A 26,285-nucleotide genomic window follows, 5' to 3' on the forward strand; every position below is an offset into this window, starting at 1 on the left:
ACGAGTTTGGTAGTCTAGGGACGTTACAAACTATGTTCATAGTGGGAACTCCACCTGGTGTTATAGAGTATGGTCCGTAGCAGGTTTCCCGCACGTGCTCTACAAGTTGTTGCTTGTAGGTGTGGCAATAAGACATCTTAAGATATTCGTCTAAGACGTAGATCATGGATGACATGGTGGCGACCATGTGATATGGAATCAAAGGATGGAATTCCTTTGGTGTGTTTGTATCTATATATATGTTGTGTATATATGTTTGTTTAATTGTTAGCTCACCCTATTTGTTTGTGTTTGGCGATGATCGTGTACGCGGTACACGAGAGCAGATGATGTTGCAAGTGGATCTGGTGAGGCCTAGAGCCAGAGCGGGGCTAGTCTGAGAGAAAGTTTTATCAGAGTTTTTATGTTTTATGGTTTTGGAATAATTTTGTAAACTTTATGTTCCAGACTCAGATACTGTATCTAAATTTTATAAAGTATGGATTTTGGAATAATTTCGGATGTAATAAACGTTTTAATTTCCCTGTGTTTTTGGGAAATGGAATTATAATAAATGCAAAGCATCTTATTTTATTTTATTAAATTCGTAATATCCGGACGGGATGTTACATCACGCTTTCCTCATTTATTGCATGTGCTAAATGTGCAAAGCATGGCTAAGCTAGACATAATCTCGACCTAGGCTTTTGGAATTGGACTTGAATGGATCCAATTTCAAAAGTTAGGTAAGTTATGATCCAAACTACTTCCAGTAATTTTTACAATTTATTTAGAAAGCATGGCCTAACAATTGGCCCAATTTAAATTTATTCTAATGGACTAGAACAAGCCCATCAAATCTTGATATCTTCCTTGGCTCATCACTAGTGCAGAATTGGATTTCTACCTCGCCTTATAGGCCTCGGTTGGCCAGGAACCGAAGCCTATAATGGCGCGGTGGCAATTTTGCAATTATTGGCAACTTTTATGCCTCGGTTCCCCTACAACCCGAAGCCAAAACCAGTTATAGGCCTCGGTTGTAAAAAACCCGAAGCCAAAAGCCCTGTTAGGCCTCGGTTAAGAAGGCCCGAAGCCAAAAAGGATGCCCAAAATTTCAAAAATGCCATTCTCGTTTTGACTTATAGGCCTCGGTTGTGCGAATAGCCGGTGCCAAAAGTGGTTTTGGGGTTATATGCCTCGGTTCTAAATTGAACCGAGGCCATAGTGTTTAATTAGGGCTCAAAACTGCAGTCCCTTTCTTCCTCGTGCGCGCAGCTCCTCCATTTCTCTCTGCAGGTACTCTTTCTTCCCATTTCCATTTCCCACAGAGCTAAACGAAAACCCTGAGTCGGCGCTGAGAGAAAGAGAGTATCGAAGGATGGGTCCGAACCTAGAATGTCGTATGTACGAGGCGAGGTACCCGGAGGTGGACATGGCGGTGATGATACAGGTGAAGAACATCGCGGACATGGGCGCCTACGTGTCACTTCTGGAGTACAACAACATCGAGGGCATGATCTTGTTCTCGGAGCTCTCCCGCCGTCGGATTCGCAGCGTCAACAGCCTCATCAAGGTGGGGCGCATCGAGCCCGTCATGGTCCTCCGTGTCGACAAGGAAAAGGGTTACATCGATCTCAGCAAGCGTAGGGTCTCGGAAGAGGACATTCAGGCCTGCGAGGAGAGGTACAACAAGAGCAAGCTCGTCCACTCCATCATGCGCCACGTTGCCGAAACCCTCAACATCGATTTGGAGGTACTCACCAAAACCCCATTTTTTTTCTCTGTGCTCATCACTTCCTATACTACCATTGCACAGTTTCTCTTCTGCTTATTGAACTAAATTTGAAATGGCCTTTGTTGTGTAGGAGCTCTATGTTCACATTGGATGGCCTTTATATCGCAAATATGGTCATGCTTTTGAGGTGGGTAATTTTTCTTTTTTAATTGTTTGATGCTTTTCTGACTCTTGTAGTTACTGAATATGCTTCACTGTGTCTCCAGGCTTTCAAAATAATTGTCACTGATCCTGATTCTGTTTTGAATACGCTCACCCGTGAGATCGGTATCGAATTTAAAAAAAAAAAAAAGAAGAAGCCCATATGGCCTCGGTTGCAACCAAAACCGAGGCCAAAAGGGTATCGAATTTGAAAAAAAAAAAAAAGCTCATATGGCCTCGGGTGGCACAGAAAACCGAGGCCAAAAGGTGGGCTCTATGGCCTCGGGTTCGTCTGAACCGAGGCAGAAGGGCACTCTATGGCTTCGGTCCTTAACCGAGGCCAAAAGCTGTGCTCTTTTGGCCTCGCCCCAATATGCTTCGGTTCCCGAACCGGTGCAGAATATGATAAACAACCGCTGCCAAAGGCCCTTCCTGCACTGGTGCATGAAAATAACATTTGAAGCCCATTAGGCTCTTGAAGGTTTATCTCTTCTTATATCCTTCTTAGCATGCTTCTAGGGATTAGGCCTATGGTTTGGCCCAAGTCATCAAGAAGGCATATTCCCGATCCATCACATCCAAATACATATATTGGCCTTCATCTAGCTGCCATCTGTTTGTTGAAGGGACAATGGAGACGCCTTTGCAACCAGGTTGGAAAACGCCCATGCTGGACCGATACGACATGTTTGTAATGTAGTTGTTAAAGCCACACCTTCTCAATGCATGATGATTAACTCTGTGAAAATCTTGGTGAAAAGGCAAACACTCTTTTGATGTATGTTGATTTACTTTGTGTGAATCTTGTCGAAAAGGCTACCGAAGCCACACCTTCTTGGTGCATGATGTTTCGTCCATGTGAAAGCTGAAGAAACATCTTCTCAATGCATGATGATTCAATATGTGCGAAACGGTGGCAGATCTTCAACCAATATTTTGGGAGTGCCAAAATTTTGGTTGAATTACTCTTTTAATCCATTTTTTCGTCCAAAAATGTCAAGTTGGTTCTCTAGTTTTTTTAGTCTCAATTTGGTCCCGATTTTTAAAAATTGATACAATTTAGTCCTTTTCGTTAAATTTATTGAAGTGAGCAAGAATTTTTCATCAAAATTGACACTAGGATTATGTCAATTACACTAACAAAACAAATCATCCTTATTCACAACTTCAATTTTTATGAAAAAACCTAGATTTGATTCAAGAAATTTAATGAAAAATGATCAAATTGTATCATTTTTTCAAAATCGAGACTAAAAAACATTAGAAGACTAACTTAATATTTTTAATCAAAAATAAGAATTGAAAGAGTAATTCCAATTTTTTATATAAACTAATAAAACATTGTATTTAATTTGTTTTATGATAATAAAAAAAATAAAATGATAATCATTGTTATTATTATAATTATAAAATTAAATATAAATATTTTTTTATAGTTTTATAATAATTAATTTTCATTTATAATAATTAATTTTTTAAAAAATAATCAAATAAAAAATGGTTAAATTAAGAAAATGGTCACTTAACATATGATATTAATAAAATAATTTTTTTTATTTAAAAAAACATTTAAAAGATAAAACAGAAAAATAAATATGGACAACAAAAAAAAAATTCTTTATATATAAATATAAATGTATAATTTTTTTTAGAATATCAAAATATGTAAAATATATTAAAAATATTTAATTTTTAAAAAAATATATTAAAAAATTATATAAATATTTTAAAAAAAAATTGGGGTCATGCCGCCTAATGATCCGCCACCGCCATTGCTGCCAAAGACTTGATACGTGATGACTTTGTGACCTTAGACATTGTGTGTAACAAGATAGCATCAAACCGGTAAATTCATTGCTAAACTTAATCTCTCTTATTTTCTTTTTAATACTTTCCACCTTAATTTGGATTATATATTTCTAACCTCTCATTATTGATATATTATCAACTTTGTGCAGTTCATATAGTTTTTCCAAGTTTAGATTGTCTACATAACACACCAACTAATCAATAAATTGTTTATGTATGATTTTTTTTTTAAGAACATGTTTTAATAATTACCTTCGAAAATCTTCATCTTACTTATACCAGATCAACTTACAATTTCCCAACCGCTACAAATGCATCGATTCATCCACATCCTTTTAGTATTTCAACCATAAATGGTTTTCAGTAACCAATATACATGTGTATATATATCTACACTAGAAAAATCTTCATAATTAGCCATCAAATAATAGTCATAATGACATGACTTATTACTGGGATTATAGATACATTTTAATCCAAAAGCTCATTTAAAATATCTGAAAATATTGTGATTCTTGTGAACCTGCACCAATGAGAGTTGAGGTTAATACTCTCTCACTTCTCTCTGTAAATGTCCTCACACCAAAATGTATACAGACCTCAAAGTTTTGCCACTTCAAATTTGAATATACTTTGTTAGATTATTTGCTTATAATAAAAAATAAATGGTTGGATTTGCAAGTAAATGAATAAACCCCATTCCAACATAACAAATTCCACAACTTTTGTGGTCCATCATTTGACATTTCCAAGTTCCCAAAAGAAATAAGATGTTGGAAAACACAAATATCTCACACTATACTTTCACAATCATATAATAGCAATTTTACGTTAAATATTTGACTTTTTAAAGCTAGGTAACGTGAATGCGAGTAACATAATTTTATGTTAGATCCTAACCACAAAGTAAGGACCTAACTAAGTCCAAGGTAAATTCTGGACATTTCTTTTAAGAAAATCATTTGGTTTTTGCTCAAACCAAAACATAAATACAAAAGTTTCCAATACAAAACTTTTAAGTAAATATTTGAGTTAATATTACAAAGAGTTTCTTTACATATTTTATTTAAAATTAAAATAATGAAAATAAAAAATATTTTTCAATATCCGTGGATAGGGTATAAAAGGTTCATCTGCATATATTTTTTCACAGATAACCAAATTCTTTTAAACAATATTTTTTCACAGATAACCATCCCAGAATGATAGAAGATTTTTTTTTTTCAACAATATGATCATTTGTCATCCCTATAACTATACAATTATAAAAGATTCTATAATTTAGCCTGCATAATTGAACCGCATGAGGTTTTTTAGGTTTCAATTTAACCATCATTAATTTTCAAAATTCATGTTTAAAACAAATATTTTCAAGGGTTAGAGCTTTGAATGCATAACTGCAGAACATCTCAATCCTAGAGATCATTTTGAAAGGAGGTTTGTATAATGGGAAAAGATTTACAATAAAGAAGGTTTTTTCCCATTTAAAACAATGAATGATTTTCAGCTTGGCTTAGCTTTGTGTTATTGCTGCTTTCGGAGACAGTAACATCAACCAAGTTATATATATAATATTCAAGATTTCTTAGTCAAGTTTTGAAAACACTCTCATCCAAAAAGAGATTATGTCAATATTCCATCCACATCAAAAACTATTAATAAACTTCCACTTATTTTTAAAAAATATATACTTTACATAATTGCCAGATCTGATTTGACATATAATAAAACATGAAAGGCTCCCAACAAAGAATCCCACCAAATGAATAGATTTTCGTGTCCTCAAAAAACTAGCATTTCGATATTTAATACACATTAAAACTATAAATATACTTCCCTTTATTTTTTAAAATATATTAACAAATGACACTTTAGAAATATTTAACAAAAACAAAATTATAATATACAACTCACTAAAATTGACCTAGCTGTAGAGAATTTAAATAATTTACATCATATCCTAAATTCAAACTTCATTTCAACAAATAAACCAAATAAATGAATTTTGTATCTAAAGTTGAGGTTTTCTTGTTCTCTATACCTTGCAACATTTTCAAAGCATATGATTAGAAATGGGCAAAGCAGGGAACTTGCATGCCACCACTGAGAGAAGAAAAAAATGAAAGAAAATAATGGTCTGTGAAGAGCAAGTAAAACCTCAGAAGATCGTGTAACCATAGAAACCATCATATAGTTGCATGATGATGATCTATTCTTATCTCTGTCATCACTTCTTGGCCTGCATGGAAAAACTACCAACATTCACACCTCTTGGTTGGAAGCAAAACAATAAAATGATCGTGGCCTTAAGAGCTGATTTTTCTAAACACTGCCAGGGAAGACAAAGAATGGAACTTGCCTTGCTCAGGTATTTTTTCTGAATTTTCAGTGCTTCAGTGCATGCCTTTTTAGCATCAAGATTTGAGGTGATGTCACCTAAGATCTGAAGAGATATTTTCATGTGAGATATGCAACAACATTATGTATGAATCCATAAAGGGTCGAGAGAGAAGAACCTTGACAACGTCATCAACACCCTTGGCTTCGTTCAAAATCCGTCTATTCTTGATCTCAAGAACGCTTGCAACAAGAAAAACAGCCAGTGCACTATGTTCCTCTGTATGGCCAGTCTTCACATTTTTTCTCTCAAATTTTCCATATTGCTTCAAAACTTTGTCGTTTGCTGGTGAGGGATCTTTTGTTTTAGAATCTGGATCCTCATAATTTATGAAGATATTTGGGTTGTATTCCATGCCCCACATCAACTGGAAACAATCTATATTATGTCTCAACAATGAGCTATTAATGTGAAGTACTCTATCTCATCGAGAAATGCTGAGGAACCACAAAAATGGTACCTCTCAACTTTTAAAAGTGCATTTCTTGAGAAAAGTTATATTGTTGTTGGAACCATCCTTACCTCCCAAAGGTATAAAGTATCTGCAAAAGAAAATTCTCTTCGGAAAAGAACCATAAGCATGCGAAATGCAAAGAGATACTCTCCTCCATCTAAATCCTCTGCAAAATAAAAAGTGAAATTGAAATCAAAGAACAAAATTCTTGGTTCTTTCACATCCATATATAGAAGAATACTTCATCATGCAATGTCTCCCTTCATGAGAGGTCCCCTTAACTCCATTGACCATGAATTTTAATAACAATCAGACAGGTACTTCTACAATTTTCTGTTCTTATGCAATCTCGGAATATCATTGTCAAAGAAAAAAATATTTCAACAAACGTTTACTATCTTAAACTGAAAGGGTTTTGGATGCATTTGACGCTGAATCTGGTTCAAATATGAAGATAAAAGAATCTGATATATGAAACTATAACTCAGCACATTAGAAGCTTCCCAGACAAGTTTTACGTACCAAGGTGATGATGAAGCTTAGGATCAACTGTTTTTATTATCTGTGAGAGTGTAGCTAACTGAGATTGGACCCCCATTGAACTTGCACTGCACCTGAAGTTCTCTCTCTAAAATGAAAACAATAGCAAGAATGTAATTGCAAGTGAAAAATACATATTGAAAGCACAAGAAAACAAAATTGACAGCAAGAGATAAATATGCTAAATATTATCCAAGTGAATCAGAAACACTTCTTTATTTGAACTAGCTACAGTAATATGTTCAACTGCAGTATAGTCAATTGATTTTCCACATTTGAGAAAGGACTGGGTACAAACACTAATAAAATAATGAATAAGCCACTACTTTTTCTTAAGGAATCAGTTCCAATCCCAACAGTAGTGTGAGTCTGTGTTCCCGGACTTAGCATACACCACTTTGTGCAACAAAAATTTCAGGAAGTATCGAAATCATGTATGTGAAATGAATAGAACAGGAACGAAGTTAGAGAAATTACATCCTTTTCTAGTCTCAACTCACCAACTTTAACTAAAAGTACCAAATAAGTTGTGAGAATAGCATCCCTGAATACATGTACAAAAATGTAGAAAAACCAAAGCATGAAATGAACATCACTCCGATGGACAATTAGGCATGTGTTCTAACATTTTCTCAAGGCAGTATTCAGTAGATTGTAGTTTCTCATTATCGATTATCCAACCAAGAAATACATATAATTATCACTTTTAGGCAAATTTGTTGAAGCATTGTGTCTGTCTTACCATCCTTCGCATTGCACGGTCAAAGCACCAGTAGCAATCTGCTTCATTCTCAATAAGAATAATTATAGGTGAGCAAATATCATTCATTCCTACAAAGAAAATAACCCTTAGAGAACGTCTAAAACTTCTCAAAGCCATTTCAGTTCAACTCTTAAAATTGAGAACTATTTATAACAATTCACCTTGTACATAACCAATATCATTGTCCAACCAAGCATAAACTGATAGCACATCCCAAAGTTTTGCTTGATTATCTTCACTCTCATAAAAGACAAGTGCCCGATCTGTTCGAACAACATCCAGGCCTACAGTGCAAAAATAATCAATTGCTACCATGGCTGCTTGTTAGAACAAATTAATTATGAATAAACCACGAGCAGACAATTTTTAAGAAAAAATAACAGCATATGACCTTGTTCTGTGAACACCATGGAACAGATGCCATTGACATCACAAGCTCAAGGCACATATTATGCCTTAAATGGTATCCAAAATTTTCAGGTCGCTATTCCATTTTAATGACTTCTAAATTTGTTAAAAGTATAAACTATATGTTCAGGATATTTGTCTTATTAGCATGGAAAATTTACTTGCTAACTAATTGTGTGAAAAGTACTGATAAAATTGTGGCCTTACACCCACAAAAAGAGCACAACCCAAGCTTCTTTCACTGATCTATGAGACAATCAGAGTACAAAAAGGGTTCCCACTTTTCATGAATCCACAAATTTATGATACTAGCTTTTCAGGTAAATTAAGTCCAAGAAACAAAACTAAAACCGAACAGAATGGAGAAAGTATTTGCAGAAGCATTTACATACCGATCTGATGTAATAACTGCAACCACTGCAAAACTTTCTTGTCTAAAGTCTGGACAGTTACCAAAGAAGGATCTATTATCTGACCATCGTCATCAATGAGGGGTGTAGTAATAAATTTTCCAGAACCAATGACTGGGACCATCCTTTGACATTCAGCTTTCCACATATCATACTGCCCCCTGAGTAATAAATTTACAAAACATGTCATTCTGTTTATTTTCAATCAATACAAAGAAGTCACCCAGTCCCGAGTTACTATAGTCTAGATTATTTGGGAGATAAAGCAAACAAAACTAATCTTATTGTTCATATATTATGAGGCACCAAGGCCAAGGATTAATAGGAAGCATGGCATCCAAGAGGTAACAATTTTGGTCTCACAATTTTGATTAGAATAATAAACTATGAAGATTTGGCTAAGTGTTGTAACGGCAATGGTCACAGTAGCAGTAATAGTGGTGATAAATAAAACAAATGATAGGAAGCAGGTAGTCTATGTAGCACAGCTTCGGACATGTCACAAAACATGTGGACATGGAGAAAAAAAAAAGACACGGAGACATAGCAGCAAGGAATGGCATGTTGCTAGTGGCATTGTTCTCGGATCACAACTGAGAGTAGCAGTCATAGCCTTGGCTGCTCCTAAGCCTTTCTTCTCTTTTGTGCCAAACTGATAAAAAATACTTGAAAGCAGGAGTCAGCAAGAAGGCACTGCAGGAAGTGGCAATTGAAGTCTCGAGGAATTCAAGGATGACGGGTAAGTATAGTCCACTTATTTGATTTGTTTTCATTCCCAAATATGTTAGCTACAACCAAAGTGATAACACGATCCCTTTTCACAGGTTAAACAAGACAAAGTGAAAAGTGCACCACAACATCAATTGTCTTAGAAGCAACACCAATTCCATTCCTAATGAACAAAAGCCTGAATTCAGAAGATCACAGATTTTATAGAAAAACATTTAAAGGAAAATATACCTCCTGCGTTGCTTGAGCTCATTCCGTTCTTCAAGTGAACTATTAGGATCATAGCAACCTAGCAAGAACTCCCACACTTCCCCTTTGATTGAAGGATGGACACCCTAAATAATTTATATAAATAAGTACAGGCACAAATCAGAAGGAATAAAACTTGAACGATTATATGATACCTAATTTAACTTTGTTAGTGTACATTGCATGAAAATTATCAAGCACGTGAAATGGTCATCACAAATCATCATCTTATGGTGTATCTTTTATGGAGAGTGTCTAAAAGGCATTTCATTTGAAGAACAAGGAGGGGAGTGTCATCAACCAACTTATGCTCATAGGTATAAAACACATTAACCATTTTATACTTTGGCAACACTTCTAATAATGTTATTCTCAAGCAAGAGCCTTTGGGGGTTGAAGGATACACATGCCTTGGCCAGAAAAATGAATGATAACAACAAGGATAGAACTATAGCGATTAGGCATTTAGATTCTAAGTATTTCAAAAGGTTAAATGATCCAGTAGTTTGATTTTAGATGTTTTCAAGCCTTTACCAATCACTGTGTGTGTCTTTAGCTAATGAACAAATTAGCAAGAGGCATGTGCTCGCACATATGAGATCACAAGAAGTTGGCTCGAGGCAGTGTAAATCTGTCGATCTGCTTCGCTACCCTGTTCCTTTTTCCCATGATGATGGGCTTTGCAAACCTTTTTCTTTTGTATTAACTAATTTTTAAAAATTAATTTGAAGTTAACATGAGCCTTTTTTGGTATACTTTATTTGACTATGGAACTTGGTGGCCAGAGGTAGTTTTAAAACGTTCAAAAATCTCATCTAAAATAGTCTAACTAAATTATAAATTTCAATAATTGATCATCAGAAAAACCCTAATTTTCCAAATATACACACACAAACACACATCTCTCTCTCTCTCCCTCCCCTTCTTATGAGTTCCTAGGTCCAAAATGAAAACTCATACTATTTCGTTGACTCAACAATAGTTGAGATGAGCATATTAAGTCTTGGGGACTTGTGCATGGCACGTATAAAACATTGAAGACTGTACGAAGTCACATGTCTCAAGCTCTTTTTGTTTTTGACCAATTGAGTTTGTGCATGCGTGATCAGGTTTGCTGAGAATGATATTGGCCTAACTACTACAACAACTCTCATCATGCCAAAAACTAACTCTGCGATTTTTAAACTATTGAGTTAGGATTTAAGGCATATTAATGGTTTTATGCTTTTTGTAACATTTCTAACCAAAAAGTTAGGTTCTTTGAGGAGAGAGACAGAGGAGATTTGACACCAATAAACTATGAACAAACCTAGATAAGAGATCAAGATAACAGTTAAAACCCAAAATCTCAAGACAATAAGTTTGTGGGTATTTTCTCTTTATATATTAATCTTCTTGTCCATGTTTACCCAGGATGGAACTCAAGCGCACACTTGACTTAACAATAAGTTTTTATATTATTGGTACAGAGTGATTGAACTAGTGTTTTCAGAGTGATTGCAAATCCGAAAATAAACAGAGGCAGGAAGCTGAAAGTGTAAACCCTATACCACCTGACCTTTTTTTTTTTCACTTTCTCTCTTTTCACTGTTCTTATCTGGCACAGCAACACCCTAGGAGAGGAGAGCCCATCCCCTTTCCAGCCATCTTCTTCAACCCTACTCTAGAAAGGGTAAAAACTTCATTTTCACTAGGTCATTCCAAAAGAGTAAGTTTCCCTTCTCCTCTTTTCTTGGATCAAGAATCAATTCTCATGATAGTGAGGTGGTGGTTGTGCATGCGCTCTCAATATGTTTTCTAAGATTTTGAATTTGGGTTCTTTCTTGTGTTTGTTTAGAGCTTTCGTGTAATCTAACGATTAGGGGTTGTGGGAGATCAAGAGGAATTCCTAAATCAGGTAAGGGAAGCTAGTGTTGTTTTACTTTGTAGCGTTTTATTTCGAAATTAATGAATGCATGTTGATGAATTTGATATGTGATGAGTATGGTTGTTTTTGCTTGTATGGTTTGAAATTCTGCTCTTCGTAGCTGAATCCACAGGTTGTGGAAATATCCATTGGTTACCTGTGGAACCTGCTGTTTGAATTATGCTTCTCGTAGTTAAATCCACAGGTTGTAGGAATATCCACAGGTTACTTGTGGAACCTTTTGTTTGCTTTATTCACCTTTAACATGAAATTATGAAATATGATATGTGAATATGATGAATAAGTTGTGTATGATTGTTTAGTGTGAGGAACTCGGTGTGAGATCATGTTTCATGGAGAAGTGATGAGGTTATAAGTATAAAAGAGAATAAGTGGAATGGAATCAGAGAAGATGATTTGAATTGTTTGTTGTATAAGGATTGTGCTTCTAAGGAAGAAGTGTAATCCCCACTAGGAGTTTGTTATGCATTGACTAGGGATATGTGTTGATCACAAGCTATCCTATACTCTACTAGGTTTACAAACTCATATAAAGTGTAGTGACCTAGGCAGTCAGAGTTGAAGGAGGTTCTTATGGCGGGATTAGGGGTGGAACCACTAATCTGGCGATGCCATAAGTAACTTACCTTGTCAAGAGGTAATTGATTCATGTTGGTTAGGCCAAGTGCAGCCAGGGCCTTTGCCACAATCCACTTTTATGACAGATGCATAGCTTCTTATATCTGAGTCAATGCATAAATCCGGATAAACATCGTGTCTAGAAGTCATGGGTCTATGAATGTAGTCTAAACTGCAAAGTGTATGATTAAGAGTATTGTTTTGAATTTATTTGATTGTTATGATTTCTCAATTTTATCATTAGCTTACCCTTCTTTGTGTGTTGGTTATTATGTTAATTTTGCTATGATCGCTATCATGGCGTGAGCAGATAGGACTGCAGGTGGTGATGTGACTAACCAATAAGTCGATGGTCCGTAAAGGAAAGGATATTTTGGAAGTATGCATATAAGTATAAGAAATGATGTAATTACTTGTTTTCAAGTGTATTTTGAAAAACTTTTATAAACCTAAGTAGTTTTGAAAGATTGTGACTATGTAAGGACTGTAATTACACTATTATTATGGGGTTATATATGTCTCCCTTTAATTACATGGCCAGGTACTGTTTAATACTAAATTGTAGGAACACAAGGAAGTAGTATAATCAAATTTTTTGGGCCGTTACAGAAAGAAAGATAGTTATTACTCATTAATCGTTATAGATAGATTCCGCAACAACATTACATGCAGTGAGCAAGTAAACAATAGAAGTTACCCCTCGCTGAATTCGTCGTAGGACTTTTGCAATATCCAAGTGACCATCTGCAGAGAATGATGCTAGCCATCTTCTTTGACTTAGAGTTTTGCCAGCCTGTGGAAACAGAAAATGCAGTGTGTAAATCATAAGACTTTATTTTTCCTTTTCATATATAGCAAAATTCCTAAAACACCATCTATGTGGTATGCGTAGAAGAAAGAGAAGCACAAATTTCAATCTTCCGCTAGTATGAATGAGTGACACATCACATTCAAAAGGGGTACCAAGTGCACAATCATTCCAAATAAAATTAATTGAATTGGTGTGCATTAGTGATAAAAATAAAATGACCATGCACTAAGAAGTGTACCAAGAAAGCATTGGTTGAGAAGCAAAAGCTTACCCTTGGTTTAAAACGAGGGGCGGGAACATCTGCTTGGCATTCTGGTCTAATGGGGTAGAAAGCATTCAACTCAGTAGTTCCAGAACTCTTCATAAGAACCCCAAACAGTCCCCCACAACCAATCATCCACCAACGCCAAGCTCTTCAATTCAAACTATTCCCTTACTAGAGACCCATCACACCATCAATTTCTGTTCATTGAACAAACTCGACCCATCAAACAAAATTTAACTTTTTTTCTTCATCGAAGGAAAATAAAAAAAGAAGGGTCAAATCCACTTGGTACAGAATCTTTCGACAAAAAAACCAAGTCAGGTGCCTTAAACTTGTCAAATTGTTGGAAAAAACAAAAATATATAAAAAAACGTATCAAATCGTTTTTCATTGGTAATACCGATAACGTTTGGCCCGTCAAAGCAGCTCGTGGAAAACCCAGTTGGGGAAACGTTTGTGACGCAAATACAAAATCTGGGGCGAGGAAAAGGAAGTACCTTGGCAAGATTGAAAGTGATGTATGAACGCGATGAGGTGAAGGTTGTGGAAGGAAGGTGCGAGAGAAAAAGTGGAGAACGGAATGTGTCGCAGGAATCGAAGGAGAGAGAAAGATGGAAGGCAATGAGTGTTGAATAGGATAATTCGCCCAATGACCAATGATTGTTGAAGAGGAAAGGGAAGAGAAGACTATTAATATATATATCAACGGTTGTTTATTTATTTGGATATTTTGACCTTTGTTAACACAAAAAATTCATTAATATCACGGTATATTTGGAACATTTCTGTTCCACAGACTTACATTGTTTTTTTTTTTCTTTTCGTTAAAATATGCAATCGAACTCAAAGTTGAACTGCAATTGAATTGGAGTTTGAACTATATTTCAACTGAAAAGTAATTAGTGTATCGAAAGCATTGGTATTGCTTACGTTTTTCTTTTTTTAACTAAGATAAATGTCATGCTATATATTTTTTTATTGGTGGTGTACCACAGATTTATAAAATGTTTGTTTTGAATTGTTTAAATAAAAAATGTTCAATACATTAATTTTCTTAAGATTTTATGTAAAATTAACAAAAACTAGAAATTTCAGGTGGATAACTGTTTGCATCAGTTAAATATATTCATTATGTGGATTTGTGAGTGATATAATCGTTGTCTATATGTTTCGTTCATACTAAGTTCTTCCATGGCTTCCGTTTTTTTTTTTTGTCTTCAGCCTTCACTCTGAAAATGTTATTTCTTCTTCTTCCTTTCTACCTCATACTTCTGAAAATGCACTCTGGTAACAACAAGTTCTTGTCACCATGAAAGGTATAAAACTGACCAAATCCTTGGAAGGTCATGTTATCTCACCTATGGGCCTTCATCTTCAAACAACAACAACTTGAAGAACAAAAGTTTTCATCGCCTACATAGCTGCTGAGCATCAATGAGTCACAGAGTCATGAGAGAAGCCTTTCAGTCAAGAAAACCTAAATTGATCAAATCTGGAGAGTTTGAGCATTATGAGGAAATAGCTAAACCTAAAGAAACCTTCTTAGGAAGCCTTGCATAGAAGGAAAGTTCTGTTGCGGAACACTAAAGACTGAAGTCAAGTGTCAATTAATATTTTTTTAAAAAAAAAAAAATAGAGTGCTACTTTGTTTTAGGGAGATCTTCTCTTATACCTTTATCTTAGGATTTCTCTTCACTACAACATTTTAAAAGAGTTATGAGAGAGGTATAATAACTCTATATGCTTCTAGCAAGAATCATAAACATGAATAGTTAAACTCTCTTATATATTGAAGTTAGATGTAATCTATTTTAGTTCTCTGCTATTGTTTTATATATATCATTATTGTTATTTATGTGTTAATTGATAGAATCAGAATTATTTTCATGTAATTAACCTAATTGATTTCCTATGATTAGGTTTAGAATCATTCTCCTAAGATTAAACTAATTGATATCCTATAATTAAGTTATTAAATCGTCTGAATAATTACATACTTGATTTAGATCATATTTTGTATAAATACTTATCTTCAATGCATGACACATTCAAATCATCTTTCTTTTCTTACATTAATGACTTGGTTTATGCTCTGAATAACATTGGATATATTGGTTGATAGGTGAAATCCAATATCAATATGATTTCATATATTGGTTACTTTCAATCTTGTCTTACTTTGTTTTAAATTAAATCATTTATAACAATACCATCAAAATTGTTTTAGAACAACTTCATAGCAACTAATAACAAATTAAAGCTACTTAAGATTTTGGATAAGTTCCTTTGGATATGTCACTTATTTGGTAATACATACACTTGATAAAAGATAAAGAAAGAAGCCAAGATATAATCTGTTCATTTTGTTTATTTTAAACATGTTCCTTATGGAAGATATTGAAACAAAATGAGATGAATGCCAAAATTTTAATTATGTATATCTATACCTTTTACGAGAATAGAACTTAATTCAACATGTAAATTGTCTGATGTAAAAAAACACATTAAACATAAACAAGTTTTAAAGGCCGGTGTTGAGTAATATTATTTCAATGTGCTACTTGATCCAATTTATAAAAACAATTAGTGCTAATGTGAATTTAAGAATTGAAAACCAATTTTGTTCGTGAAAGATTAAGACCCTAAGAAAATAAGTCATTTTAAAACACTTTATGGTTAAAACTATAATCATGCTGGAATGGAGAGTAATAATTAGTAATAATAGTTATAGTTATACAGAATAAACTAGACAACCAAGGTAAAGAAATAAAGTACTTGATTAGCTAAAACTAATTATTTGTGTGGAGATTATTCAGTTAGAGACATTGCATTTAACCGGGGTGGCATGAATAAGGTAGTATTTATAGCTTATATTTTAAATGTCGTCCAAAAGACAATTCGATATCTATTGTTCAGACCTTCTAAGAATATCACACAAGAACAGAAGTAAAGTCTAACTAATAAATTTTTCAAAGAAACCTGGTTTTATCTATGACTATTTTAATCGTAGATCATTGTATAATTTACTTGGAACTAACGATCAAACAATAGCCTTTACTCAACATCCAACTTGGAGGACATTGTAATTTCTAGATTTAAGTTCGAAAGTGATAGACACCAGTTGCATTGATGAGTTCCGGATCTTAAGTGGGAGAAGAAAAAATCATTCATGCTAAGAATAGAAATTCAGGTGTTTCTTGAATTAGCTAGTTTGAAACCAGATACCAGCTCGTGAATAAATTCCATTCTTAAGGGCAGTGTTAATATGTAACAACATAGAGGCAGCGTTGGAGCTCATTGTTAACAAGCAATAACATGGTGTATCGTAGAGAACTTACTACAACTCAGGTCTCGTCTAGTACAGTAATTAAATATAAGAAAGAATCTTAGTTGAATTCTCTTCTGGACTTTTTAACAACACGTTACAGTGGCTGAGAAACCTTCTGAAACAATTCTGGGGGTAGAAAAAAGTCCACCTTGGTCCAAAACTGGTATAAGGAGATCATGCCATTATGACCTCCATTCGTTGGTTTCTGTCCATAGTGTTTGAGACTATTCTTGCATCTCAGGTGTGTCAGATACAGAACTGGAAACAAAAGGACACACCCTTCACTTAATTACTTCCTGATGTTGAGGAGCTCAAAGCTTCTCAGAGGATCATCGCGGTGGCCTCTGGCACCGCCACCGCCACCGCCACCGCCACCGCCACCGCCACCGCGTGCATAATTTGCTTGTTTGGTGTCGTATGCCGGTTGAATTCTATGAGCACCAGATGGACGGCTCCCAGTCATGGTTGGCCTGCCAGTATGGTCACCTGAGGAAACTGGCTTGTTTGATGTGATCATGGCTTTTCTAGAACTGCTGCCATATCGACCAGTATTGTGCTGGCCATAGTGCTATCAACACAAGATAAAGAATCAAACACATACAAATAAGATAGTAAAACACAGGACTCAGTCATTCACATGCAAATCTGGTTGGACCAAGAACAAACAGTAGAGAAAACTATATCCTTATATAACATAACAATAGAGGGTATATCAATATATTCTCCTCACTTATTCATGTTTCACCTTCTTTCTGAGACACTCATCAAATCAATGTTTTTTTCTTTTAAATTATCTATTCAATCAAAAGATTTTTTTCTTTTTACTGATAATACAATCTGTATAAATTATATTCATTTTGGGGAGTGTTCAAAACTGAATGTTTCAGCCGCTTCTGTAGTGTTTAGATTTAGTTTAATTAATAAGAAAGCAAGCCTTTATCAATTTAATCGGTCCTATCTGACTTTTTTTATAATTTATATTTTACACCTATTTACAAGCACATATATACCGGATACTTGCTAGTTTCAAATAAATCTTCCGTTAAGAGCAAGGATAAAGAAGCCATGTACAAAATTGAAATATAAAGGTAGCACTTAAACTCACCCCATCGATTATGAGAAAAAGTAATAAGCTTATTCACTCTCTTAATTGGTTTATCCCCCATTTCTTCCATGACAGAAGTACTTCAAAGCCCAAACTACAAACCCTCTATAGAAATGACCATAACATGCAACATCTCTACAAACCAGCTATATAGAAAATAAGAGGATCTCTTTGCTTTGAGAAAACTTCATTATCTTCATTTCTTGTTTTGTTTTAAATGATAATTCTAGAAGTGACTCAATTTTCGGTAAGTGAAAAACAATATTTTAGTGCTCTAATCATATTCTGCACAAATCTCAGGAAGAAAATTGAAAATGACATTATTTTATAATTATAATAATTTAAAATGGAAACAGGAAGTGAAAAAAGTTGTCAAACCATGCCCTAATATTCTCATATGAAAAGCACCAAATGGTGGTCAATATATATTATTGATGTTGGATAAACAATATTTACCGTATCCTTTTGCACCGGTACATCCTCAAAACTCCTCTGTTTGACGTGATCAACATGAGGACTTGAACCTGCAGGATTCCTCCTGGAGAATGCTTCAACTGCACCAGAGAATTTCTCTCGAATGTCTTTCCCAACTGAAAGAAATTGAATGACCAAAATAATACAAAATGGAATGAGAACATTGCACCAGTTTAAGTATTGATGTGAGCCACGAAAAGGATAACTATAGCTGACTGCTTTCGTATAATTTTTAGCCACAGCATATACTAAATTTCAAATTTTGACCGCCCAAGTTCAGGCTCATTAGGAATCAACTTCTGTATCTTATTCAGCTGGAGGAGAACGAACCTGATATTTTTTCTGGCTTTTGTACATGTGGACTTGCTTGCACAGCTGCCTTGCCAGTGCCATGCTGCTATTACAACTACAGTAAGTGACCAACAACAGACAACATAATATCAAAATTTGCAAGCACAAATGTACTAACCCGTCCTCTTGAGCTACTACTGATCTGTGGATACTTTAACATAGTCCAGTCGAAAATGTAGTCAAACTGATAGCCTATATAAGCAATCACAAAATCAATCTACAATCACTAAACAGCTAAGTTTACAGTAAAATATACAGCATTCATCACAAGAAAATATCTAATTAATGACCAATTTTAGTGACAAAATAATTAGTCACTATAGTGACCAATTTAGATACCAATTTATAAACTAAAAATTATTAGTAACTAAAATAGTTTTTAAATTGGTCACAGTAGTGAATTAGTTTTTAAATTGGTCACTAACATTAGCTACCAAAGTATTATTGGTCTCTAAATTTGTATTTAAATTGGTCACTAATGGAGTAAATTTAGTAACTAATTTTTTTAGTAGCTAAAACCTTAGTAATTAATGTTAGTGACCAATTTAAAGATCAATTTAGAAACTATTTTAGTTATCAATAATTTTTAGTTTATAAATTAATATCTAAATTGGTCACTATAGTGACTAATTATTTTTTATCCCTATAATTGATCATTCATTAGACATTTTCTTATAGTGATTCATTATCCCGGATATTTTGGGAACATACCTTCTCTAATAAACAGGTCTCGGAAAAGTCTCTTTAAATATGAATAATCTGGTTTGTCCTCAAATCGCAATGAACGGCAATAGTGGAAGTATGATACAAATTCAGAGGGATAAGATTTGCAAAGCACCTGTTTATACAAGCACGTTATTCAACAGGAACAATAACATTAAAAAATAATGAGGCAGAAGAGGAATATTTACGGGTTATGCGAGTGCCTACTGTGGAATGCAAGGATTAATATAGGGTTAAGAATCATAAAGTGGACGTCAACCTGAGCATTTGGTCATCTAAGTATTTATTAGAAATAGAATACTTTGTTCAAAATGTCTAAACTATTGTGGAGCTGGCCTTCAAGCCGTGTCTTTCCTTTTAGCCTCTAAGGCATCAGAATATCTAACCTAACATGGTATAAAGTCAAGATCAGGTGTTACTTTCTCCCAAAAACCTGACAGATTCAGTTAGTCATAATACCTCTATGGGAGTTGACACCTTTGTCTCACTGATTTTATCATATTTTTGTTTTTTGGTGCCAGCCTTCAGTCCCTGCCAGGGAAGACTGAAAAAGAAAACATAAGAAATCTAATGCTAAGAAAATTATGCAATAACATCAAACCTCCAAAAGTCATAAAGTAGAAGCATTTCTAAATTATCTAACCTTCCTCTTAAGAAATACATGAGCACGTAACCAAGAGATTCCAGATCATCCCTTCTGCTTTGTTCTACCAGTTAAATAAATATAATTAGCTTATACAAAACATTCAAGTCTAATAATAATATAATAATTTACAACTATTTTCTTATGTCAGCAGAAAAAATCAGCACAAAATATTACTCACCAATTCCAAGATGAGTGTTGACACTTGCATAGCGTGCTGTACCTGTAAGGTTCTTGTTTTCCCTATGCAAGGAAAATGCATACAATTATTAGAAAACCTGATTGAGATCGAGAAGAATATATTTCAAACAGAACTCCAATGCTGTGAGTTAGGTTTGGATGGGTATCACAATATTCTACCAGTGGGAATTTGCTGGAGCAATTTCGATGATGACAATAATAATAGATAATAATTAGTATTATTAAGGTAAACAAGTAATACATTCATTTAAGTGCAGAATTTCCACTAGAAGACAGCATAAATGCATAATGGTCTAGTAAAGTGATCAAATGCATAGAAACAAATAGAGGAAGATCTGTGCAATTTTATATAGGCTAGGTTTGCCTAAGTGTTGATCTTTTACTAAATATTACACCCTCCTTAAATAGTGACACCAAACCAACCTGTATGGTATGTGCCTATGAGTCTGAAGATCCCTATATTTTTTTGCAAGGCCATAATCAATGGCATACACCTGAAATGATACACAGAGAAGGACGTATAATTAAAAGAACTTAAATTTGAATGCGTAACGAAGTTATTTCTTATCAAAATAAATCAAATATTTCATTTTTAGTCAGACAACACAATTGGATTCTGCTACCATAGATTGGAAGTAAAAGATGGATAAAACAAGTCATTATAACATCCACAAGTTAAAAGAATAAAAGAATGCTACAAACCCATAAAAAGAATGTGAGAATTGAGAGAAACCAAAAAAGGAACAAATTTGTTGAATGACTAAGAATATCCTCTTCACAAAGGATTTCCAATTTCATACTAACTTTGTAATTCTTTTAATGAATCCTCCCATATCCTCATTGCCCTGTTTATCTGACCAATAGCCTCTCCCTAACTATTTTTCCCCTCTGCTTTTTCTGTCAACAGAAAATTAACTCAATCCATCACTGAGCATATCAGATACGAAGAAAGTATGTCCTCTCAGAAATGAATTGCTTTGACCTGCAAGAAGGTCAGCTTGGGATGGAGGATCAGCTTCATTCAGGGTAACCCTTCCAAGTTGAAGGTACGACAAATAACTATATGAAAAAGTCTGAGTAAGTTATGTGTATTATATTGCAGTATGAAATGATAGGATTGGTTAAGCTAAAACTTATTGCAAACCAGCTCTGAACCATGTTGGTTTCAAGTACAATCACTTACCAACACTTAATGCTTACCCTCCAAATACTGTTTTTTTTTTCCAACACAATAGATATATGAATACCAATGATATCTACCGTGCAAGGCCCCCAACTCAAAGTAAAGAAAAAACACATCTTCTCATAAATTAAATATTAGGATGTATTACGAACAAAACCACATAGGATTGTAGATGTGGTAAGAAAATAATACAAATGCACAGGCAAAACTTGATTAGTATTGTAAAGGACAAAGAAGCAAGAATATCCTTGATCAACCAAGGACAAACATGGGAATCCGATTCCAAACAGTGATAAAAACATATTAGGTCAGATGATGTCATTATATTCAGTCAAAAGCCAAGCCTTCCAAAAGGATATTTAGATCATTTGTCAATGGCTTCTCTATTTTTAGTTGGGTTTCTGTTGGACTCCACAAATGGTCAAACTGCAAGATTTGATTATCTTTTTCCCCCAATAGGTGCTCCTCCTACTTTCGCCAAAGTAACATCAATAATCTTATGTATTTTCTTTGATTATGCTTTTGTTGGCAGATTATTACCCAATGTACACTGTGCTGTAAATTTTCCTTTTGAGCTTGAGACACCACCTTTCAGTCAGAAATAACAACTGAAACATTTCTCCATTTAATCCACCTCACATGAATCCTGAGATTTACATCTCTTGAGCTTCCTATATTTCTTTTTCACTTTGTACGATAGATAAAAGATACCTAAACTGTGCAACTTGCAGTTTGATATAATCTCCAACCACTATATGCACCTCTTGCTTAACATACACTTCTATTTACTCCACTTCACTTGTATTAAGGCCCTTTTGTTTAAGATTAGTAATTAGTAATGAAGTGATTCTCGTATAAAATATTCTAGTGATTATTTTCTAGACATTTTTAAACAGAAGAATCTAATTTATGTTTGTTTACAATCATAAGAATAAAATTTCTTTAAAAGCAGCAGTTGATTTTACAAGAAGCTAATCAAAGCAGCTTCTGATTCTTATCATATTTAATATTTTTTTAACTCCTGATAATTGTTAAAAGCTTACACAAACACCTGAAACTAAAATAAGTAATTAGTTTTTAAAAAGACGACACTCTTTTACAAAATAGACATACTGCTTCAACTTTAGATAAGGGAATAGAGAGGAGAGAGAGAAAATAAGCAAACAAAAATCGAAAGAAATTATCTTCAACATTATCATACTTGATTTGCTTTCCGTCCTAGACCCATTAAGAAATTGTCGGGCTTGATGTCACGGTGAAGGAAACCTCTGGAATGCATATATTCAACTCTGTTAATCTGAAAACAAAAAGTAAACAAATAACACATTAGTATTACTTCTTAAAGCACCTTCTCGGAAAAAACAACACCATACAGACATACCAACTGATCAGCAAGCATTAAAACTGTCTTCAACGAGAACTTCCGGTTACAATAATTGAACAAATCTTCCAAACTTGGTCCAAGAAGGTCAATAACCATGACATTGTAGTCTCCCTCAATTCCAAACCACTTGAGGTGGGGAATCCCCGCTTCATAAAGGAAATGGCATATTCGATTACTCACACATAAAATGTTGATTGTTTTCTAACATAAGGCAAGGTTTGAGACTAATAGTTCTGATTTCACTTCTAGACTAGAAAAAGATTCAGTGGACCAATCATAAAACCAGAATTAAAGGAAACAGCAAGAAATATGTATATCATATAAATAAAAATAAATATTAAGATACAGTTGATTATATAATTCTTTTAGTATCCTGGGTATTAAAAAGAAAGAGCGATTTAGACTTACTTCCTCCTTGAAGAAGCATATACAGTTTTGACTCATAGTGAAGCTGTGGATGCCTGGTCTTCACAGGCTCCTGGAATTTTTTGAGAACAAGATGGCATTGTTAGAAATTTGAAATGTAGAATATCATGAGTAATTAACACTATTAACTAGTTACAAAAAAATGATCTCCAGAACCAGTAAAATATGATGAGGAGGCCAGTATAATCTATGTTGGAAAAATATGAAGCAAAGTGAGTATCCAGCAGGTGCAAGACAAAGCTCAAAGAAAACAATATGACATTCCACATGTCACTTCAAGCATAAGAACAGATCATCCACTTATTGTTCAAAAGTTAACATTCAACAGCAAGAGACCAACAGCAAGACATGACATTACTTTTATTATTTACTTCAATCATTAATCATTACTCATGTCAAATTCCATCTATCGCTGTTGGTTGTTGGAACTCCCGTAGCATCAACAGAAAATTCAGGACATTTCACATCCAAAGTGACAATGTCCACTGCATAGAATATATAATTCCGAAAGCAAAAGTAAACCAGATTATAACAAGGTGATGATTAACATCATCATGCATATTAAAGATAATATACATAAATGCAATCTGAATCACCAGAAAGAAAAACACAAATATATCAAGCGATCTCCAAAAATTCCAGACAGAAAAAGGTTCAAAAGCTTCAAGAAAATTAACATACCAGCTTAACAGCCACCTCCTCTCCAGTTTGTATATTAACACCTAACATGAGACAGAATATAACTTCAACATTTTTTACAGCAATAGAAACGTAAAATGATACAGTAAGAAACATCAAAACAAAACAAAACAAAACAAAAAGGGAAAAGAAACATGAGCATACCTAAATAGAGCTCCCCAAAAGACCCGCTCCCAATTTTCCTTCCCAATTTAAACTTGCCACCAATCACATGCTCCATGATAGGATGACCTTCACCGCACCTCAACCAGCAGCCGCTGCAATGATCTATTATGCTCAGATTTGGGCCCAATTCAAAGTGATTATGACAATCCCAAACAGAGAGGAAAAAAAACACTGCACCCCCACAGATTCACCTGAGTCAAAAAAATCCTAACTTTCTCCAAAGGCCCACCAAAAGCCAATGAGATTTCGCAGCCAAGTCAAATTAGTACCAATTAAGGGTATCCGGGGCAAAAGGATACACAAAAACCGAATCAAATTGAAGAAATTTACACCACCCCCTTTGAATGAGGATGAAATTGTTATCAAGAACACAACACCGCCTCCTCCAGCTACATTCCTTCACCCCAAATCAATCACCCCCAGAAAGCAAGAATTGAGGCGCAATTTTAGAAAAATAGGACCCCATTGACCCAATAAAAACAGAATCCTTGACGTACAGGAACCCCAAAAGGGGCCAAAAAAGACGAACTTTTTCGCGAAACGGGTTGGGAAAGCAAAAGGGGAGGAGCCTGTATAAGATCAGAGAGGAAGAGACAAAAATGGTTCCACAAATAAGAAAGCAAGGAGATGAAGGGAGGAAGCTGGTGTGGTTTGGTGCGAGGAGAGAGAAAGATGAGAGAGAGAGAATGAAGATGAAGAATGTGAACGGAAAAAACCAAGCATGAGGATTATAGGAAATCCTGTTTCCTTTTTTTGGTTGGATTTTTAATTTTTTTTTAAATAAATTCAATTTTACCTGGAGTTTTTAGGCTTATTGTTAAAATTTATTTAAAAATTTGTTTTTAAATAAACTCAATTTTGAAAAAACTCAGAAAAAAAGAGGAGAGGTTACCCGATTACTTCTCTGTCTGCCGTCCATGTTTGTGCTGCCAAAAAAAACAAAATTTTTCCTTTTTCTCTCATTCTTGTCTTTTTCTGTTATTTTTCTTTCATTTTTCCTTTTTTTTTATCTTTGTCTATCTTTGTCTACGTACGTACATTGTTACTGAGGTCAATTATGTTAGTCTCTTGTCAAAGGTGGCGATTGGTTTTTATGATAATTGGAAAAACTTATACAATTACTTAGGTTTCTTTTAGTTTTCCACTCTATATATCATTGTCTATAATACAATATAGTTTCTGTTGTAGTGCTAAAAGGCTAAAAGAATCAAATAGAAATAAAATAAAAATAACAAAAGAAAAAAATGTTGAATTAAATGAAGAGAATGACTATTAAACTTAAATATAAAGAAATAAAATCTTAAAACATAACAAATGCACTGCAGAAGGAAAAAATAAAGCAAATATATCATAAATAGATCAATAAAAGATAAATAAATTATATTTTAAAGATACAATCATGTAAAAATCACGAGATAACTCCATAACATTTACAATTCATTTGATTTGATAATATATGTTATAATAAAAACTGCTGAAAAAATTGGTTAAATAAAAGCTAAATATTAATAGGTTTTGTGATGCTTAAGATTATAATAATATTGATGTAGTGAAAATCTATCTATAATACAATTGAAAGAATCACAAAAAGCAAAATTTTACACGTGTCATCTCATCAGACATTCTTCCATTTCAGAATTCAAAATTTTTTTACCTTTTAAAAAAAATTTTGCATGTGTCTTCTCAACCACTCTTCTCACTTTCCACCTCTCTCACTTTTTTCAAAAACTCTCTTCACTTTCCATCTCTCGAATCCTACCATGTCTTTCGCACTCTCCGCCTCAAACCCTAGCCACCTCTATGCCGCCTCAAACGCTCTCCATCGCTCTTCCGCCTCAAACGCTCTCCATCTCTCTTCCGACTCAAACGCTCTCCACCTCTCTTCCACCTCAAACGCTCTCCACCTCTCTTCCGTCTTTGTAAAACCCTCTTTTTATTTCTGCCCTAATTTAAAAAGGGTTTCCCCAAATTAGTTGGGCTTAGAGCTGACCCATAGGGTGTCCAAAGTCCCTAAGGCAGCCTAACCCCTCTCATTCTGTCACACTTTGCAAAGACAATGCTCTTACCCTCTTTCCCTTCTAACAGAAGCTTTGCTAGGGTTTGGACATTTCCTTCTTCGAGCTCACGTAACTCCATTGTTTCTGCTCACGTAAGTAATTTTCCCCATGTCTTCTTTGTTTTTAGCTTTGTAGTCTTGAGTCTAACTAGGGTTCACCTTGTAACCCATTTTGAATGGTTCCATTGTTTTCCAGCACCATAAATTGTTCTTGGAGCTGTTGTACTCACTAACTATTGTGGTTCTGCTAA

At 34.3% G+C, this 26,285-nt stretch overlaps 3 protein-coding genes across 7 annotated transcripts; 1 reads left to right on the forward strand and 2 right to left on the reverse strand.

The window, feature by feature from the left end:
- Positions 1 to 1,279: 1,279 nt before the first annotated feature.
- Positions 1,280 to 2,615, forward strand: LOC114191210 (eukaryotic translation initiation factor 2 subunit alpha homolog). The gene is made up of 4 exons (XM_028080388.1): positions 1,280 to 1,732; positions 1,845 to 1,901; positions 1,981 to 2,041; positions 2,542 to 2,615. The coding sequence occupies exons 1-4, from the start codon at positions 1,358 to 1,360 to the stop codon at positions 2,613 to 2,615; spliced, it is 567 nt and encodes a 188-aa protein (XP_027936189.1). The 5' UTR covers positions 1,280 to 1,357.
- A 2,989-nt stretch (positions 2,616 to 5,604) lies between these two features.
- Positions 5,605 to 13,985, reverse strand: LOC114192457 (TBC1 domain family member 15). 3 transcript variants are annotated; one of them, XM_028082185.1, is made up of 12 exons: positions 13,794 to 13,985; positions 13,303 to 13,493; positions 12,918 to 13,013; positions 9,658 to 9,761; positions 8,680 to 8,858; positions 8,041 to 8,163; positions 7,859 to 7,947; positions 7,099 to 7,204; positions 6,645 to 6,742; positions 6,241 to 6,489; positions 6,084 to 6,167; positions 5,605 to 5,963 (listed from the first exon to the last, which is right to left on the reverse strand). In XM_028082185.1, the coding sequence occupies exons 2-12, from the start codon at positions 13,426 to 13,428 to the stop codon at positions 5,952 to 5,954; spliced, it is 1,266 nt and encodes a 421-aa protein (XP_027937986.1). In that variant the 5' UTR covers positions 13,429 to 13,493; positions 13,794 to 13,985; the 3' UTR covers positions 5,605 to 5,951. The 3 variants fall into 3 exon arrangements, with proteins under 3 accessions (XP_027937986.1, XP_027937987.1, XP_027937988.1); XM_028082186.1 differs by having other exon boundaries at positions 13,697 to 13,971; XM_028082187.1 differs by lacking the exons at positions 5,605 to 5,963; positions 6,084 to 6,167 and having other exon boundaries at positions 6,239 to 6,500.
- A 2,504-nt stretch (positions 13,986 to 16,489) lies between these two features.
- On the reverse strand, positions 16,490 to 24,699 carry LOC114191029 (casein kinase 1-like protein 10). Of its 3 annotated transcripts, XM_028080173.1 has the most exons (15): positions 24,170 to 24,699; positions 23,958 to 24,070; positions 23,796 to 23,836; positions 23,097 to 23,166; positions 22,686 to 22,834; positions 22,506 to 22,601; positions 20,545 to 20,615; positions 20,102 to 20,163; positions 19,921 to 19,984; positions 19,737 to 19,821; positions 19,266 to 19,392; positions 18,673 to 18,746; positions 18,534 to 18,600; positions 18,186 to 18,319; positions 16,490 to 17,192 (listed from the first exon to the last, which is right to left on the reverse strand). In XM_028080173.1, the coding sequence occupies exons 2-15, from the start codon at positions 24,031 to 24,033 to the stop codon at positions 16,914 to 16,916; spliced, it is 1,395 nt and encodes a 464-aa protein (XP_027935974.1). In that variant the 5' UTR covers positions 24,034 to 24,070; positions 24,170 to 24,699; the 3' UTR covers positions 16,490 to 16,913. The 3 variants fall into 3 exon arrangements, with proteins under 3 accessions (XP_027935974.1, XP_027935973.1, XP_027935975.1); XM_028080172.1 differs by having other exon boundaries at positions 23,958 to 24,699; XM_028080174.1 differs by having other exon boundaries at positions 18,534 to 18,597; positions 23,958 to 24,698.
- Positions 24,700 to 26,285: the final 1,586 nt, after the last annotated feature.

Source organism: Vigna unguiculata, chromosome 7, assembly GCF_004118075.2.
Source record: "Vigna unguiculata cultivar IT97K-499-35 chromosome 7, ASM411807v1, whole genome shotgun sequence".
Taxonomy (NCBI): Eukaryota; Viridiplantae; Streptophyta; class Magnoliopsida; order Fabales; family Fabaceae; genus Vigna; species Vigna unguiculata.

What these genes read in the sequence shown, in the direction of transcription:
- LOC114191210 (XM_028080388.1), top strand. Translation starts at nt 1,358, where the DNA reads ATGGGTCCGAACCTAGAATGTCGTATGTACGAGGCGAGGTACCCGGAG. An exon ending in CCCTCAACATCGATTTGGAG is followed by an intron (nt 1,733 to 1,844) that starts GTACTCACCAAA and finishes TTTGTTGTGTAG; the next exon opens with GAGCTCTATGTTCACATTGG. An exon ending in AATATGGTCATGCTTTTGAG is followed by an intron (nt 1,902 to 1,980) that starts GTGGGTAATTTT and finishes CTGTGTCTCCAG; the next exon opens with GCTTTCAAAATAATTGTCAC.
- LOC114192457 (XM_028082185.1), bottom strand. Translation starts at nt 13,428, where the DNA reads ATGATTGGTTGTGGGGGACTGTTTGGGGTTCTTATGAAGAGTTCTGGA. An exon ending in GCAGTTATTACATCAGATCG is followed by an intron (nt 8,164 to 8,679) that starts GTATGTAAATGC and finishes TTTGCACTGTAG; the next exon opens with GCCTGGATGTTGTTCGAACA. An exon ending in TAAGCTTCATCATCACCTTG is followed by an intron (nt 6,743 to 7,098) that starts GTACGTAAAACT and finishes TTTATTTTGCAG; the next exon opens with AGGATTTAGATGGAGGAGAG.
- LOC114191029 (XM_028080173.1), bottom strand. Translation starts at nt 24,033, where the DNA reads ATGGAGCATGTGATTGGTGGCAAGTTTAAATTGGGAAGGAAAATTGGG. An exon ending in TAATGCTTGCTGATCAGTTG is followed by an intron (nt 22,602 to 22,685) that starts GTATGTCTGTAT and finishes TTTTGTTTTCAG; the next exon opens with ATTAACAGAGTTGAATATAT. An exon ending in CATAGGCACATACCATACAG is followed by an intron (nt 20,164 to 20,544) that starts GTTGGTTTGGTG and finishes TTCCTTGCATAG; the next exon opens with GGAAAACAAGAACCTTACAG.